At 34.4% G+C, this 17,734-nt stretch overlaps 1 protein-coding gene across 1 annotated transcript in view; it reads left to right on the forward strand.

Annotated features, from left to right (window-relative positions):
- LOC143202675 (uncharacterized) overlaps nt 1-17,734 on the forward strand; it is a 45,473-nt gene that overhangs the window by 2,863 nt on the left and 24,876 nt on the right. The window contains exon 2 of the mRNA XM_076414349.1: nt 9,299-9,535. Within this exon, the coding sequence (XP_076270464.1) occupies nt 9,326-9,535 (210 nt within the window). The 5' untranslated portion in view covers nt 9,299-9,325. The remainder of the gene's footprint in view (nt 1-9,298; nt 9,536-17,734) is intronic.

A 17,734-nucleotide genomic window follows, 5' to 3' on the forward strand; every position in this document is an offset into this window, starting at 1 on the left:
AAGATTTCCCCCCAAGACATGAAACAAGGGTTACTAATTTACAGCAACGTGGAAGTAATATAGCTTCTGGACGCAGGAAATCAGAAAATTGAAGCGAACCAAACCGCGCGCACTTGTTTAGTGTATAATTGTATTCTTAACTTTCGGTAGTTTTTCTTAGAGAGAGGCTTCTCTATTACCACCTGAAAGGCACTTGTCTTAAGACTATTTTCTACATTTCTGGGTATTATTCAGGGATCACAAGCAATTAGTACAAAACTAATAACAACGATCATCCGTTTTTAATAGCCGGCCAGAGACATTTTGAGCGATTCTTACGTCATATCGCACCACGTAGGACAGGACCGGTTTGATGCCTTTCGTGTCACAATAAAATCGAATCGGTATCGCACGTATACAGTATGTTCTAATCGCCCTAACCCACTTTTCTCTTCGAGATTCTTTAAAATACGATCGTCTCGATCGCGTTTTTTAACACGTCCAACCGGGCCAATTGAGGGAATAAAAGAACGAATTCATTTATTTAGAGGTTATTGGCTTCGCGACTGCCATTCATCGGGCACTTAGCGATAACGAAAGTGGCCGGTCTGGGTGTTTGATTCGATTAAAAAGTGATTGAACGTTTAATATTAGCGGCTCTTTATTTAGAACCGCTTTTTAACAATTTGTTTTATTGAGTTGGAACGGTGGAGGGAATATAACAGCGGATGTTCGACGTTGATCATCGCCCACCAATAGCAACTCAAATCGGACTTTTAGACTGATTTGGTTACATGTTCCGATGCACCAGACATAATTCTATTCTTCTTTAATTAGGATAAAATGAGTAGAATCTGCTCCGAGTTTAAAAGGAATTTTACATTTTTTACATCCTATTGGCAACATATTGACGTGATCTGTGACGTGTGATGGCTGTTTTATTGACGAATAGTGACTATTTCTAGATGGTCCCAGTCGGCATTCGGTAAACTTCGATAGTTTCCGCCTGACTTTGCGGCGTTGCCATTTACAAGCGATCGAGAGGTCGAACCCAACGAACTACAGCGTCTATTTTTGGTGTTTCGCGATATTAATTCATGTTTTTTCGTAATTCGTAATCACAGTTTCTCAGAACGTCTTAAAATTTTTATCAGGAGCCGCCGCTGATGGTGTGATTGTCAATTTTGAGTATAAATGACAATGGGACAGAAAACTGTTGAACGACACCGAACCAATTATCAAAAACAATGAGGTTTTGTTGCTGTTTTGGTTCCCATCGAGCTCACGTCGTCAAACCGAGACCTTCGTTTCGGACTTTTAACTTTCGAACAGCTCCGCCGTCATAGAAACCCGCCATAATTGTTTTCTCGTCCTGCGAGTGTGGTGTGCATGTTTTTTTGTTCGTTTGTTGTACGTCTCGTGCAATTTACCTTTCAAGGCTCGTCACTCGACCTTGTCGACGTCTATTATTCTACCTGGGACTTTGGTCGAAGTATAATATCGGTCCCAAGCGTTCGGTTAATTCGTATCCAATCTCTCGATTATGTTATTACAATGTTTGCCTTTTACGTTTTCCAACTAATTTCGTTTTATTCATCCATACAATCAAAGGCAAGCGAAGCATAATCCGTCCAAAGTAACAGTGAACCGGCGTCATCAAGATGTTTGACGTCACAATATCCCAATGCTGTGATTCATCAACTCTGGTTTTGACATGTTCCAAACTCCTTTTGCTTTTCCTTTTCTTTTTTAAAGTTATTAGTACGTGAAGGAATTTATACAGCTGCGTCTCATTTATACTACCGTTGGAAAATATAAGCACATACGAGGGTCACTATTTATATTTCGGGAATTGGCAACAGTGTTGTCATGTGAGTCCATCTGACGGTTCCATCGTAAAGTTTGACCTTTTGACGATATACGTACTCAGAACATTTTGTCGTACAGACGCTATTTGTTTATTGTATATTTAGTTGAAAGTTTCGTCTCGGCAAAAAACAAAACTAAATCGTGAACATTTTCGTGCGATGATTTTTTACGATTTTCGACGTGGATTATCACATTGTGTATCTCTGGTTTACTGAATTCAATCGTAGTCGTAGTTTGTTGTCCGACGAGTTTTGTGAAGGTCGTCCAAAATCGGCTGTTCTGCCAGAAAACATTGATGCTGTCTGCGAAATGATTAAGCAAGATCGTCATATCACCTATTGTGAGATTGAGGCATCCCTAAGTGAGGCATCCCTAAGCATTAGTTCCACCAGCATATATGCGATTTTACATGAACACTTAGCTGTGCAAAAGTTATGTTCGCGTTGGATCCCACACAATTTGACAATCGCCCAAAAAAAGGTTCGTGTCGATTGGTGCAAAGAAATGTTTAAGAAATTCGATCGCGGTGCTTCGAAAGACGTTTATAAAATCGTGACAGGTGACGAATCATGGATATATTCGTATGAGCCCGAAAGTAAGCAGCAATCGACTGTATGGGTGTTCCAAGATGAACCAAATCCAACAAAAGTTGTTCGCACACGAAGCACTTCAAAGAAAATGGTGGGAAAACTGGTCATATTGCAACAGTGCCTCTAGAGGATCGTAGAACAGTAAATTCTGGTTGGTACACAACAATTTCTTTGCCAGAAGTCTTCGATGAAATAAGCAAAACAAACAAGAAACGCCGGATTGTTCTTCATCATGACAATGCGAGATATCAAACAAGAGACTATTTGAGCACTCGAATTGGTGGGTCATCCGCCGTACAGCCTTTATTTGGCACTCAAAGACTTCTTTTTGTTCCCATCTGCGAAGAATAAAGTGCGTGGTCAACGATTTCCATCGGCTGAAAAAGCTATTGAAGCGTTCAAAAATCATATTTTGAAGATACCTCATTCGGAATGGAATAAATGCTTTGAAAATTGGTTTAAGCGCATGCAAAAGTGTATCGATCATCGTGGCGAGTACTTTGAAAAACAATAAAAATATATTTGCACCTTAACTATTTGTTTTTTCCTATTCCAGAAATATAAATAGTGATCCTCGTATAGAATTAACTGCCCGAAGCAGTTATCTCTGTCCTTTCCTCTCTTGCAATTTATACGGGAAAAAATCCGCGTCGAACCATGTTTTTGACTGAAAATAGTAATTACTATTTTCAATTGCTAGTTTTTTGACTATCGACAGTTTCGGCTGTTTTGCGACTATCGACTGTTTCGACTATTTTCAATCGATAGTTCCCAACGCTAGATTTTACGTTTATATAAACCGAATTTGGCAATACGTTCGACCGTGTTGATGACGTGCATTGGCAGTTTTAGTGTAAGGCCTATATATAAGCGACGTAATCGATAGATTTAAATCTGTCGGTAAGGCGTATGTCCCAATTTCAGGTACATAACGGGGATATTTGCCCACCCGCTAATATCGAACGTATTTGCTGACTTAACCGGTTGGAAGTTTGCCCGAAAACGGATCTGGAGGGCTTCCGGGGCGAGCCTCGTTATGTCGTCCGATTCGGGAGGAGGTCGGGGCTGGCATCGTCGCTATTCACCCCGGAATCGGGTCAAGTCGTTCGACGGAGGACTTACCTAGAGCCGGCAGCCACCTTCTTCGCCGACATCCGAGGTACGCCGTGAATCATATCGGATGTCGGCCGTCCGTAATTATGCCGTCCGCGTTCCGAATCGATTTCGCGTAGTAATACGGTTCGATCGGGTCCGTATATAGTCCTGAGTTTGGTGGGTAATTGAGGAAGCTCCGCGGTCATATATCACAATAACAGTTAGTTAATTACCAAGTGGTTATGTAATAGAGGTATTAGGGAGTCGTGATGAGTTTTTCTTTTACCTTAACAGGTCAATTGAAAAGTCCCCGGCCTACCATAGTAAAACATATTTTTTTTGGCAAAATTATTTTTTCTTATTCAATATAATTCCCTTCAAGGGTGATACACTGATTATAGCGACCCTCCAACTTTTCGATACCATTTTTGTTCTACGATTTGGTCCTTTGCTTCAAAATAGGCCTGAGTTTCGGCGATCACCTCTTCTTTCGACGAAAATTTCTTCCCAGCGAGCATTCTTTTGAGATCTGAGAACAGGAAATAGTCGCTGGGGGCCAGATCTCGAGAATACGGTTGATGAGGATGCAATTCGAAGTCCAATTCATGGATTTTTGCCATCGTTTTCACCGACTTGTGACACGGTGCATTGTCTTGGTGAAACGGCACTTTCTTTTTCTTTAAATGCGGCCGTTTTTCGGCGATTTCGTCCTTAAAACAGCCCAATAACGCTATGTAATAGTTGCTGTTGATGGTCCTTCCTTTTTCAAGGTAGTCAATGAAAATCATTCCATGCGCATCCCAAAATACATACGCCATAACCTTGCCAGCCGACTGTTGCGTTTTCCCGCGCTTTGGAGCGGGTTCATCGTGTGCAATCCACTCGAATGACTGTCGATTGGACTTCGGAGTGAAATGATGTAGCCATGTTTTATCCATTGTCACACATCGACGCAAAAACTCTCGTTTATTACGCTTGATCATCTTTAAACACTGCTCCGAATCATCAACTCGTCGTTGTTTTTGGTCAAAAGTGAGCTCGTGTGCCACCCACTTTGCACAGAGCTTTTTCATACTTAAATATTCGTGAATGATGTGATGTACACGTTCAGTTGATGTCTTTAGAGTGTCTGCTATTTCATTCAGTTTCAATTTACGGCCATTCAAAATCATTTTGTGGATTTTTTAAATATTTTCGTCAGTAACAACTTCTTTTTGTCGTCCGCAGCATTCACCGTCTTCGGTGCTCATTTCACCATGTCTATACTTAAGATACCATTCCTTGATGGTTGACTTTCCTGGGGCAGTGTCCGGAAACTCGGCATCAAGCCAAGTTTTTGCTTGAGCTGTATTTGTTCCCTTCAAAAAGTAAAATTTTATCAACACGCGAAATTCATTTTTATCCATTCCATTCCATTTTTTTTCACAATAACAGATTAATGATCCGACAGGTGTCAAATTTATACACTCATCTTTTGAGGGTTAGTGTTAACTAAAAAACATATGGATTTAATTTTAGTATCGCCATTTATGTGTCAGGCCGGGTACTTTTCAGTTGACCTGTTATAACGCGTCGTCAAAGGAAAACGTTTAGCGTTTGTTTGTTTGTGATCTATTTCGGAATATTAAGCATATAGTTTACTAAATTAGTAAGGTTTAAAATAAAATATGTACATAATAATTATTGTAATAACTAAATAAAAATAAACATAAACCTTACTACACGTATTTTATATTAGACAATTTAGTTTAGTACTTACCTAAATATATTTATTAGTGTTGGGAAGTATCGACTGTTTAGTAATTGACTACTTTTTACTATCGACTTTTTCAGTCGCTATTTTTGGTTCGACTAATTTTGCTGCTATTGTCTATCGACTGTTTCAGTCGTATACTTTTAGTTACTATTTTTGGTTCTACTAGTTTCGTTCGAATGATATTTAACGTTCTGGCTGTGTCGTCCTAGCCGCGATCTTGACAAAAATGTACCCAATTTATGCTTACGTAGATGTATATGTAATATATATACAGTTCTATGATTTTTTTGATAGTATGCTTGTAAATAACAATATATTGCATATTAATATATCAGCATTTTGGAATGATATTTTTCAAGATTGTTAATGTAATATCGTAAAAAGATTAAAATTGTGAATGATAAATAGTAAATTACTTTTGACTGTTTTTATAACATTAATATATAATATTTCGATTACTCTCTCGATTTTTGTTAAAAAATATTTCCGTTCAGTAATAAAAAAGGATTTATTTTATTTAATAAAGCTCTAGTAGTTATTCTGAGATCATTTTTAATTATGTCATGAATTAGTTTTTTTTTCTATGATTAGGTATATGTTTAATTTTTATTTAGTATTTATGGTTATTATACTTCTTTAGTTTTTAGATTTTTTTTGGTTCTATTTTATTGTCTATATATTATAGTATATTTTTTGGAAATAGCAATTAACACATTAAAATACACTAAAACATTTGTGGGGTATTGTCCCATTCCTTTTTACAGATCCACAGAACATTCAAGTGTAAAAGTAATTCTACTTCGTTCAAAATGAAATTATTAATTGCATGTTAATAGTATTCAGTAATTACTTTTCTCCTTTTCTATTTTAAAGTTAGTACGTGAAGGAATATGTACATCTCCGTCTCGCTTATACTACTGTACATCTTCGTCTGACATCACGAATTGCAAAAAACAGTCGAACCGTGCATTTGACGGTAAATAGTAATTACTATTTTCAGTCGCTATTTTTTTGACTGTCTACAGTTTCGACTGTTTTCAGTCGATAGTTCCCAACACTATTATTTATTTATTTATAATATTGTTTTAACCACTACCTACTTGATCGGTTGGAAGTTGGTATGAGCAACGAATTAGATTTGTTTTGCCCGTAATTTAATTTTGTGTATATGACACAGAATTATATTATTATTTTTGTATTGTCTGGGCACTGCTTTGCCGGTACACCTGATACATCCAAATCAGCAATTGCAGCCATAGCAACAGTTTCTATCTGTGATAGGTTAAACGCTACTTTGAGACACACCTGTATTGGTTTCATTCATTGTTCAATACGTTGCCTCTTGTGATGATCTATACTATTGAGAAGAATGTTCAAAAAGTGTTTAGATTAGAAAGTTATTGTGTCGATTAAAGATCTGAAGAAAGTCTAATTTATTTAAAAAAAAAATTAATGATGCCCCTAAAAAATGTATTATTAGATTACCTTTTTAGTTAATAAAAAATATATTCCTAACATCACAGCTGTACCGCATTCCCGAGCCAGATGTCGTCGATTTATTTCCACGTTCCGACTAGATAGGGACCGAAAAAAACGTGTAAAACTTTTTTTAATTGGTACGCGCCAGATTGATGTGCTACAGATGCCTCGCGTCGAACAAGAGTCTAGTTCTGGAAGATCCCGGCATGCGCACGTGGATTTGGATTTGCAACGTTGCCAGTTGTTGAAAATTATACGTATATTTGAAGAATATAATTTCGATTGAATAAATTATCTTGACTTTACAACCTAATATTCCTGTCGAGACCCAGGTTAAAATATTTTGGTATATGTTTCGTCCTCGTGACGAAGGACACTATTTATATTTTGGGAATTGGCAACACCGTTGTCATGTGAGTCCATCTGACGGTTCCATCGTAAAGTTTTACATTTTGACGATATATGTAGTCAGAACATTCTGTCGTACGGACGCTATTTGTTTATTTTATATTTAGTTGAAAGTTTCGTCTCGCCAAAAAATGGAACTGAATTGTGAACATTTTCGTGCGATGATTTTTTACGATTTTCGACTTGGATTATCACAACAAGAGTGCATCAATTAACTTAATTTGACTTTTGGCGATGAAGCTCTATCAAAAACCACCGTGTATCGCTGCTTTAGTGAATTCAATCGTGATTGTAGTTCGCTCTCCGACGAGTTTCGTGAAGGTCGTCCAAAATCGGCTGTTGTGCCAGAAAACATCGATGCTGTGTGCGAAATGTTAAGCAAGATAGCCATGTAACCTATTGTGAGATTGAGGCATTTCTAAGCATTAGTTCCACCAGCATATATGCGATTTTACATGAACACTTAGCTGTATTCGCATTAGATTCCACACAATTTGATAATCGCCCAAAAAAAGGCTCGTGTCGATTGGTGCAAAGAAATGCTTAAGAAATTCTATCGTACGTTTATAAAATCGTGACAGGTGACGAATCATGGATATATTCGTATGATATATTTGTATGAAATCCTATAAAAGTTGTTCGCGCACGAAGCTCTTCAAAGATAATGGCGGCCGTTTCTTCGGGAAAACTGGTCATATTGCAACAGTGTCTCTAGAGGACCGTAGAACAGTAAATTCTGATTGTTACACAACCATTTATTTGCCAGAAGTCTTATGTGAAATAAGGAAAACAACCAAAAGACGCCGGATTGTTCTTCATCATGACAATACGAGCTCTCAAACAAGAGACTATTGCATCCAATGACTTCTTTTTGTTCTCATCCGTGAAGAATAAACTGCGTGGTCAACGATTCTCATCGCCTGAAAGAGCTATTGAAGCATTCAAAAATGATATTTTGAATATACCTCATTCGGAATGGAATAAATGCTTTGACAATTGGTTTAAGCGTATGCAAAAGTGTATCGATCATCGTGGTGAGTACTTTGAAAAACAATAAAAATATATTCGCAGCTTAACTATTCGTTTTTTTTCCTATTCCCGAAATGTGAATAAAATGTATCATAAAGAACTTTTTATAAATATATTTCATATTAAAATGATTTTAAAAAGAAAATAGAGATAATAAAACATATATATATATATATATATATATATATATATATATATATATATATATATATCGATATATTAAAATACGGGGTCTATTTGTCTTTAAAATTATTCAATAATATATCTTACAGTGCACTAAAAAATACCTTCATTGTTTCCTCATTGAATCTTTGCAACAACAGTATGGAAACTGTTCTCTCAATTCATTCAATAAAAGCAATGAATGCAATTCAAACCCATATTCATTAAGTCCATGTGTAGAATATACATATATACATTAATGGCGATATTCTTTTAACATTATATATTGTCCTTTAGTAGGTACACAGAAACTAAGATTGTGACTTGGATTGATTGACACGTGTAGCGTCAGTTTTATGTTTTGTACCTGTGGAATTCAAATGGTTTGCTTGCTGAATATTATATAAATCTTTAGAAGTCAATAAAACTAGTCTTTGCCACTATTTGCTTGGATTTCATCCAATATACTATCCATTGGAATTTTAGCAGATAGTTTGGCTGCAATCATATTTTTATCTGGTTTTAATGACTCTCTTTAATTAACTATTTTAGATGTAGTAATGTTTTTTTTTTTCTCAAAATAAGAACCCCCAACCTTAAAAATCGTCAAGCAAGCTAAAATGTAATATTTCTTGTTCAATTTTAGTGTTGTGCATTGACTATATGATCAATGAGCTGCGAATTTGATGAGATGTACTCACATAAAGGATATCGAATCGCATTTATCTGTACTTTTACTTTCGTGACACCTAGATGGAATGTCCTGTGTTATAATAGCTTTTTTGACAATGTTTACAATTCGATTATTTATCCACTGCTTCTTACAATTCATAATCAACATATGAACAGTACAAGAACAAATAAACCATAAATAACAAAATTCTTAAGCTTACAAAACGGAGCCCCTATCTCACGCCAATCTCTTTTGCAGATATAGACGGTAGCAAGACGACGGGACATGGAGGCGGCAAGTGGGCGTGGTTCGACCGGTGCCCTCTCCAGCAGCGTGGATAGCGTGGCCGGCCACACGATGCACCACTCGCTCTCCACGCCGGCCGGTGTCGATTCTGGTGCAAGGACGCCCCCCGCGACCCCCAAGAAGGGCGGCAAGATGTTGGCCGTCCGCGTCCAGATGCTGGACGACGCAGTTACCATTTTTCAAGTGCAGGTGGGTGAGATTCTTTAGTCCTGCGGTTATTCCGATGTCATGTACACTGTCGACGAAAAGGAAGACAGGGTTTCCGCACGTTTTTGATCTCCGTGACTTCGGCAATCTTCGAACACGTCCAACTTTACCTAAAAGTCATGTCAGGCATTACCAAATAGTCATTACCACTCTTTTTTCGAAAAAAAAAACTATATAATTTTCAAGAAAATTAAATTAAGCAAATTTTCACGACTATATGTATGGAAAAAGTATCCAAATTTTTTACATCTTGGATAAGAATAAAACTCTCAGAATATATGTATTTTGGGGTGAAAGAAACGAAAATCCATCTGAAATTGCCTTAGAACTGATAGTTTTTAAGATACGAGCCATAAACAGAAATTCACTAATTTTTTGAAAACACACTTTTCATTGTATAACTTAAAAACTAAAAGGGCTATAAAAATCCTACGACCATTCGATTCGGCGTAAAATTCTTTATAATTACTGATTATTTAAACAGAAATGGAAGCAAAAACACTGAAAATGGCAAAAAATCGCAAATTTTCACGACTATATATATGGAAAAAGTATCAAAATTTTTTACATCTCGGATAAGGATAAAACTCTCAGAATATATGTATTTTGAGGCGAATGAAACGAAAATCCATGATACGAGCCATAAACAGAAATTTACTAATTTTTTGAAAATACACTTTTCATTGTATAACTTAAAAACTAAAAGGGCTATAAAAATTAGCCTACGACCATTCGATTCGGCGTAAAATTCTTTATAAATACTGTAGTTTTCATTATCCTATGATTATTTAAACAGAAATGGAAGCAAAAACCCTGAAAATGGCAAAAAATCGCAAATTTTCACGAAAGTATCAAAATTTTTTACATCTCGGATAAGGATAAAACTCTCAGAATATATGTATTTTGAGGCGAATGAAATGAAAATCCATGTGAAATTGCCTTAGAACTGATGGTTTTTAAGATACGAGCCATAAACAGAAATTCACTAATTTTTTGAAAATACACTTTTCATTGTATAACTTAAAAACTAAAAGGGCTATAAAAATTAGCCTACGACCATTCGATTCGGCGTAAAATTCTTTATAATTACTGTAGTTTTCATTATCCAATGTTTATTTAAACAGAAATGGAAGCAAAAACATTGAAAATGGCAAAAAATCGCAAATTTTCACGACTATATGTATGGAAAAAGTATCAAAATTTTTTACATCTCGGATAAGGATAAAACTCTCAGAATATATGTATTTTAAGGCGAATAAAACGAAAATCCATGTGAAATTGCCTTAGAACTGGTGGTTTTTATGATACGAGCCATAAACAGAAATTCACTAATTTTTTGAAATATACTTTTCATTGTATAACTTAAAAACTAAAAGGGCTATAAAAATTAGCCTACGACCATTCGATTCGGCGTAAAATTCTTTATAAATACTGTAGTTTTCATTATCCTATGATTATTTAAACAGAAATGGAAGCAAAAACATTGAAAATGGCAAATTTATACGACTATATGTATGGAAAAAGTATCATAATTTTTTAATATATGACATAAACAGAAATTCACTAATTTTTTGAAAATACCCTTTTTATCATATAACTTAAAAACTAAAAATTATATATAATTTATTATTTATAATCCGTGTAATTTGTATTAACCTACTAACCGACTATTTGAACGAAAATAACAGCTAATATATCAAAAAATCTCAAATGTCATATTTTTAAAATACACTTTTATATAAATTATTAGAAATATATCTTACATCGTTCGTTATTTTATCTTTTCTAAGGATTTGTTGATCTAACCTCGTAGCACCTAAAGTCCTTTAGACGCTACCGCAAAGAAAGGGCGAAGATAACTGTTCCCTGTTACAAAACAACGTACAAAGCGCCTCGTATATAGATCGCCCGCCCACACGGGGCCATATAAAATAATGAACTGTATTTAATAAAGTCGTTAAATGTCTGCCCACATCCAGCGAATGCCGACATTCTACCTAATTAGGTAACATTCGATGCCGATTGTTTTGTAAATCTTACAAATAATCGGCACCGAGCTATATAGTGTGGTAGTCATTTTTTTTCTCATAGTTTTAAACTGACGTCAGCTTCGTCTCTATAGCTCTGAAACTGGTTCAGTCGTAAAGCCGTTTCAATAGGTAGCATTGCAATTCACTGTCAGTCTATGCCAAATATAAGATAAAAACATAGAAGGCGACTTCATTTCTATCTATTCTATTCATTTTATCAGGACAAAACAATCAATCACAACATATTGACTTTTTTCGTCCACTAAGACAAAAAGACACTTAATTATATTTCTTATTGCGGCGTCCTGATAGAATGCTTCAGGCAATAGGCATGGTGATTGAAATAATTACACAAACTTTGATTTATAATAATATAGTATAGGCGAATTCTTTTAGTTTTTTAAATTACAAGTGTCGTTAAGATAGATATCTGAAATTTACTGAAAAGTTGTATGATGTTAACGTATTTGACTACCAAAAGGTCTATCAAAATATTAATTTTATAGAGTTGATACTACACCCGTCATATTATATTGAATATAATTTTTCATATTATCTGGAATTTGAAACAAAATGAAAATTACTAGGGACTCATTACACAATATACAAAACAAATATGACCTAGCTTCAAACTTTCTCAACAGTTTATGAGACACTGATATAATTGAAGGTAATTACGATAGTAAAAATACATCACAATTATCTTCACACCATCGATACGCCTTAGAATGCCTAATTATAATATCAAATTAGCGTTGGGAACTATCTAGTGAAAATAGTAGTTAATAATTAATAGTGAAATAATCTTTAAAAATAGAGTTCCAAAATGCTGATGTATTAATATACAATATATTGTTATTTACAATTATACTACAAACAAAATATAAAACCATATTATTCAAGGTCACGTCTAGGACGACAGAGTCAGAACGTTAAAAATCAGTCGAATGAAACTAGTAGGTCCGAAAATAGTAACTGAAAAAAATAAATATATATACAAATAGGATTTGTCATAAAGTTTATGAGATAATATATACATTATTGTATGTTAAAATTGTATTAATATTTGCTAACATATGTTGTCAAATAGTGATACATTATTATTTTTGTTCATAAAAAGTGGATTCTTTCATTTTTAATATGTATTGTGCTTCCAATAAAACAACCAATGCATGTCATTAATACCATTGAACAAACTATTGTGGCTATTTAATTAACTGTCTTTGAAGTCCTTCGATAAATATGCTTTAAAGGTACTATAATGTTAAAATCAATTATATTTTATAGGCTATTTTTGTTTCATTATTTTATTTACATTAATATTTTGTTAGCAGTGTCAAAATAAACGAAACCATAAATTTATTGCGGCAACGTTGCATTATAAATTTTGATGACATGCATAGGCTACTTTATTGTAAGGACTATATGTACTATTTTCAATACTATTGTAGGAATGCTGGTCGGGTCGGTCAGTCGATCGAAATGTGTGGCTGCCGCCGCGATTATTTGTCAGAACACTCACTACTATTTTTGGAAGGAATTTGCACGAGAAATGAAAACTCTGGTTGAAGAAATACTGTTTATTTTTCATATTAAATTATATATGTGGTCGATGGAAGAATTGACAGGATATTAGGTTAAGTAGAAGAAGTACGGTAGCGCTGTGGTACTATTACAAGGGGACGGAGAAAAGAAAAGAGAACGAGACGTCGTCGTGATGTTTTATCGCCTGGAACTGCATGGTACCAATCCACCGGCGTTGCCAACCTTTGTACTTGCTGGTGGTGAATTCGTGGTGGCCTAAAGGGTCGTGGCGGTCGCCACACTATATTTTTCAGGTACATCTTGTTTCAGCACGCTCATTTGTCTTAAATACTAATAGTATAGTCTAGATTTTCCTTTCTAATGTCCGCATTTATAAGTTTTGTTTTAAATATAGCAAAACTTATTGAACAAACCAGGAATTTATTTAACTAGAGACTCGAATAAAAATGTTTTATTTCACACTAACAAACCGAACTTACATTCTTGCCAGCGCGATAATAGTTATAATATGTTATTTTTACATTCCGTTTTATTATCGCAAATATTTACTGACGTTGTAAAGAATGTTGAATCTCGTCGAGAACAGTGAAAACTAACTAAACTAAACTAACTATCAGACAAGGATAACAATGTTCATTTACTCATCCAGCAGTAAGTCAGTCTGTTTTGGCCGTGTTCATCGTCCATTATCAGCCGACATGTTTAATAACATACCGATCACTCCACAGGGCGTGGACTCATTGTTTCCCAAGGAGACGGCAGGATAATAACTATTCATGCTAGAGCGGCGACTACTAAAGAGAGAACAGACAAAACAAGCATGTCGGCGAGCTATTTGTTGGTTGGTCGCCAATTTTTTCTTGTATTACCTCATAAAACCGAATGAACATTGAAAATACTGTTCAAAACAAGTAGTCATTGTTTTAAACTGGTATATTTTCTTTCTTCTTTTTTGATCATTCAGGAATTGCAGTCAGGACATGACTCTGTAATAAGGTTCAATAAATTCATAGAGCACTATCTTTCTTTTTTTTTACAAACTATTTAAACTTAACAGGTCAGTGTATTTTAATAATTGAAAAATTAATTATGGAGCAGTACAAGAGTCTTGTGTGGGGAATCCTGGCATGCGTAGGATTTGAATTTACAACGTTGCCAGTTGTTGAAAATTATACGTATATTTGAAGAATATAATATAAATATATCTTGAATTCTCAAGTACCTAATATTCCTGTTGAGATACAACATGGGGCAAAAGTTCCGCTACCATTTTGATTGCCTATAACTCTGCTCAAAGAAAAGATAAGTAAGTTTGGTGTTCATAAAAAGTTTATTCAGTCTTTATATTTTTTTTCATTGTGATTGAAGATTTATATCGGCTAAATAGTGACCGCGATTCGCTATGCGGCTTTCGGCTCTTTTTAACGCAACATCTGAGGCTGAATTTCTTCAACTTCGTGACGAATATTATCTTTAAGATGTTGAATCGTTTGGGGTTTATTCACTTAAACTTTTGATTTTAAAAAACCCTATAAGAAAAAGTCTGGTGCTGTTAAATCCGGAGATCTGGCTGAAAAACGTAATTCAATAATTAAATTGTTGAACGAACTGTGTGTGCTGTGGCCCCATCTTGCTGAAACCATATGTCCTCTAGTCCTTGCTCTTCCATTTCAGGTACAAGAAAATTTCGAATCATGTCTTGGTACCGTTCAGCAGTAACAGTAATCGCCACACCTTGGTCATTTTCAATAAGATAGGGACCAATGATGTTTCCAGCGGATATATAATACCATACCATACGGTTGTTTTTAGTGGATGCAATGGTGTTTCATGAGGGTTGAGGATGAGTTGAGTTAATTGAGGATTCTGTGTTCCCAAAACCGACCGATTGACGTGGTCACTGAGAAGATAATGGGCTTCATCGCTCATTATCAATTTATACGAAAAATCTTCACCAGACAGCCTTCAGACACTATTACTCGTTCGTTCTCCCTATACCCAAATGTTTTGGTATATTTTTTCCTTACCTATTGTATAAAAAATGTTATATGAAGAATCTTTTATAAACACCTTTATTTTAAAAATAATTTTGAACAGAAAAAAGGGAAAATAAAACAATATGTAATTACTTATCAATATATAAACACTACAATAACCAAAAATGGTATAGTTGTTATTACAAATGAACCAAAAATCTATTATTTTAAGTTTATATATAATGTCTAAGTGGTTTAATCTTTTATAAACATATTTAATTTTGAAAGGAATAAGAGAAAATAAAACAATATGTGCTCAGGTTTCATCCAATATAGCCACCGTTGGAATTTTAGCAGCTAATTTGGCCGCAATCATATTTTTATCTGATTTTAATAAATGTCACCCCTCACCCTTTCCCTAAGAATTTCTTTCAATAAAATAACAAGTTAAAAAAGCGAATTTATTTTTTCATAATCTACCATCTATAATTAACTTTTAATTGACCGCAAAATGATTAATATTTTAAACAAACTAACAGATAACTTTACGACATTAAAGGTTATCGAGACTTGTTTTCGTACTTATCATATTTAAATATATATGATTCATTGGAACTGTTTCAACATTTGCGCAACTTATTGAAAGTGGTGAAATCCAAACGGTTGGAATTTATTGGAAATTCGTCACAAAAGGACTTTATCTAGTATAAAATGAAAAATGTATAGTACTTCCAATAGAATATCCAAAGCATTTCATAGATGACGTCGGATAATACTGCTAAATGCTAATTAATAAGAAAAATTAGTGTGTTGTTATTTTTTTCTGAATGTCATTAAATTTTACTCAACCGTATATAAGAAATTAACAAGTAAACGATAACACAACCATAGAGTTATCAAATAATAAAAGCAATCAGATGTAGATTATAGTGACGCGCATGCGCAAAACTAACCAATCGTTTACTAGATCTTCTTCACATTCTTGTATCCTTTTTTCGCGTAGTTTCGCTTCGGTAAAAGGTATTCCGAGGTGAAGACATCGTCGAAGTATAAATAAAAATATTTTCTTTTACGGCGATGGCTCGCGTAACGATTTGCATACAGGGTGCGACGTTTCTTCCTTTTCGAAATGCTGTCGGAATATGTAATGGTCCTGAAAATAGTTGTGCGTGTCCGATGCAATTAGAATGCCGTTCGTTTTTATTGGTATTTTATAGGTTTCGCAACATGTTTTATCTATAATTGTATTCGTACACAATTTCACTATATATATAGAGAATTTTTCGTGATTCGAGATATTCACAAGATTATTTCAATTTTAAACGGGAATTAACGGTTTTGTCAAGATGGCAGTTGAATGTGTACGAAAATATCGGAATATATCTGAAAACAAACGGACATATCTGAAAAGATAATTTAATAAAACGATACATCAATCATTTTGATTGATCTGTCACAAAGTGTGCCAGAAATGTGGTTGAATAGTTTTTTTTATCGTAATTCTGGTTTACTGTTATATATGTAGTGATTTTTTTTTTGTTTTTTTTTTCTTTAAAGATACTCTTAAGACTATTTAAGTATTAAAGATGTTATTAATAAATTTTTGTTGTGGTTGCCGAATATGTACGAAATGAGTCCGAAGTCTCAACTCGTTAAATCCACATTTCTGATTATATTCTTCTGTCACAAGGCATATGCTTTAATAACATGTATTATAATGGGAATTGTACATATTTTCAATATATGCGTAATGATTTTTGGCGTTTTTTAAAGATATTCCCAAGAATATTTCAATATAAATAACGATTATTAACGAATTTACCTTGGGGCACTCGAATATGTACGAAATTAACCGAATTGGTTGAAAAATGGTTGAATAATGCTCCAAATTGTACAGCAAATGCACGTCATCAACACCGTCGGTCACATTGCCAAAGTCCGTTGTGGCTCTTTAACTGTAGTTTAAGTCCTTCAATAAACTTTTATCATAATTTTGGTTTATTGATTATGAATTGAGAAATCGCACATATTTTGCATGAAATTAGTCGAACAGGCCCGACTGTTGCCGAATTAATACGAATTGACCTGATAATTGAATTTAGAGTCTGCTTAGCCCGATATAAAAATAAATGTTTTTAATTTTTAGGTAGTTCAATAAATATTGTGGTTTGATAACGGAATAGTGATTTTATATTCTACCTGAATATAATACCTTGTACTACCTATATATTTAATATTGCTAAACATTGTTGGAATATATAAGTTTATACGAAATTAACCGAAAAGACACGAATGTGATTGAATGCTTGATATATGGAAATCTTAAGAAAATTAAGCAAAACTAGTCAAATATAGCAAATTATGGTGATGTAAAATAGTTTTTCATATTTTAGGTCTGTTATTGAATGATAAATGGTCTGAAAATGTTGAAAAACATAAAGGCAATAAATAAATCTAAATTTTAAATGTGTGCGTGATGATTCGCAAGCGCACACGTCGATGGTTCGATCCCGTCGGAAGCCGGCGGCCCTGGCCCTTATATTTTGGAAGATAACGGACGAAAAAGGAGAAGCGGATGCGTCGGCGTTCATGTTTTTCTTCGGCGTTTTTTTTTTTGGGATGTCTGTTAT

Source organism: Rhynchophorus ferrugineus, unplaced genomic scaffold (genome assembly GCF_030347505.1).
Source record: "Rhynchophorus ferrugineus isolate W39M unplaced genomic scaffold, kcgeb_rfMv2 rfM9, whole genome shotgun sequence".
In the NCBI taxonomy this organism is placed as follows: Eukaryota; Metazoa; Arthropoda; class Insecta; order Coleoptera; family Curculionidae; genus Rhynchophorus; species Rhynchophorus ferrugineus.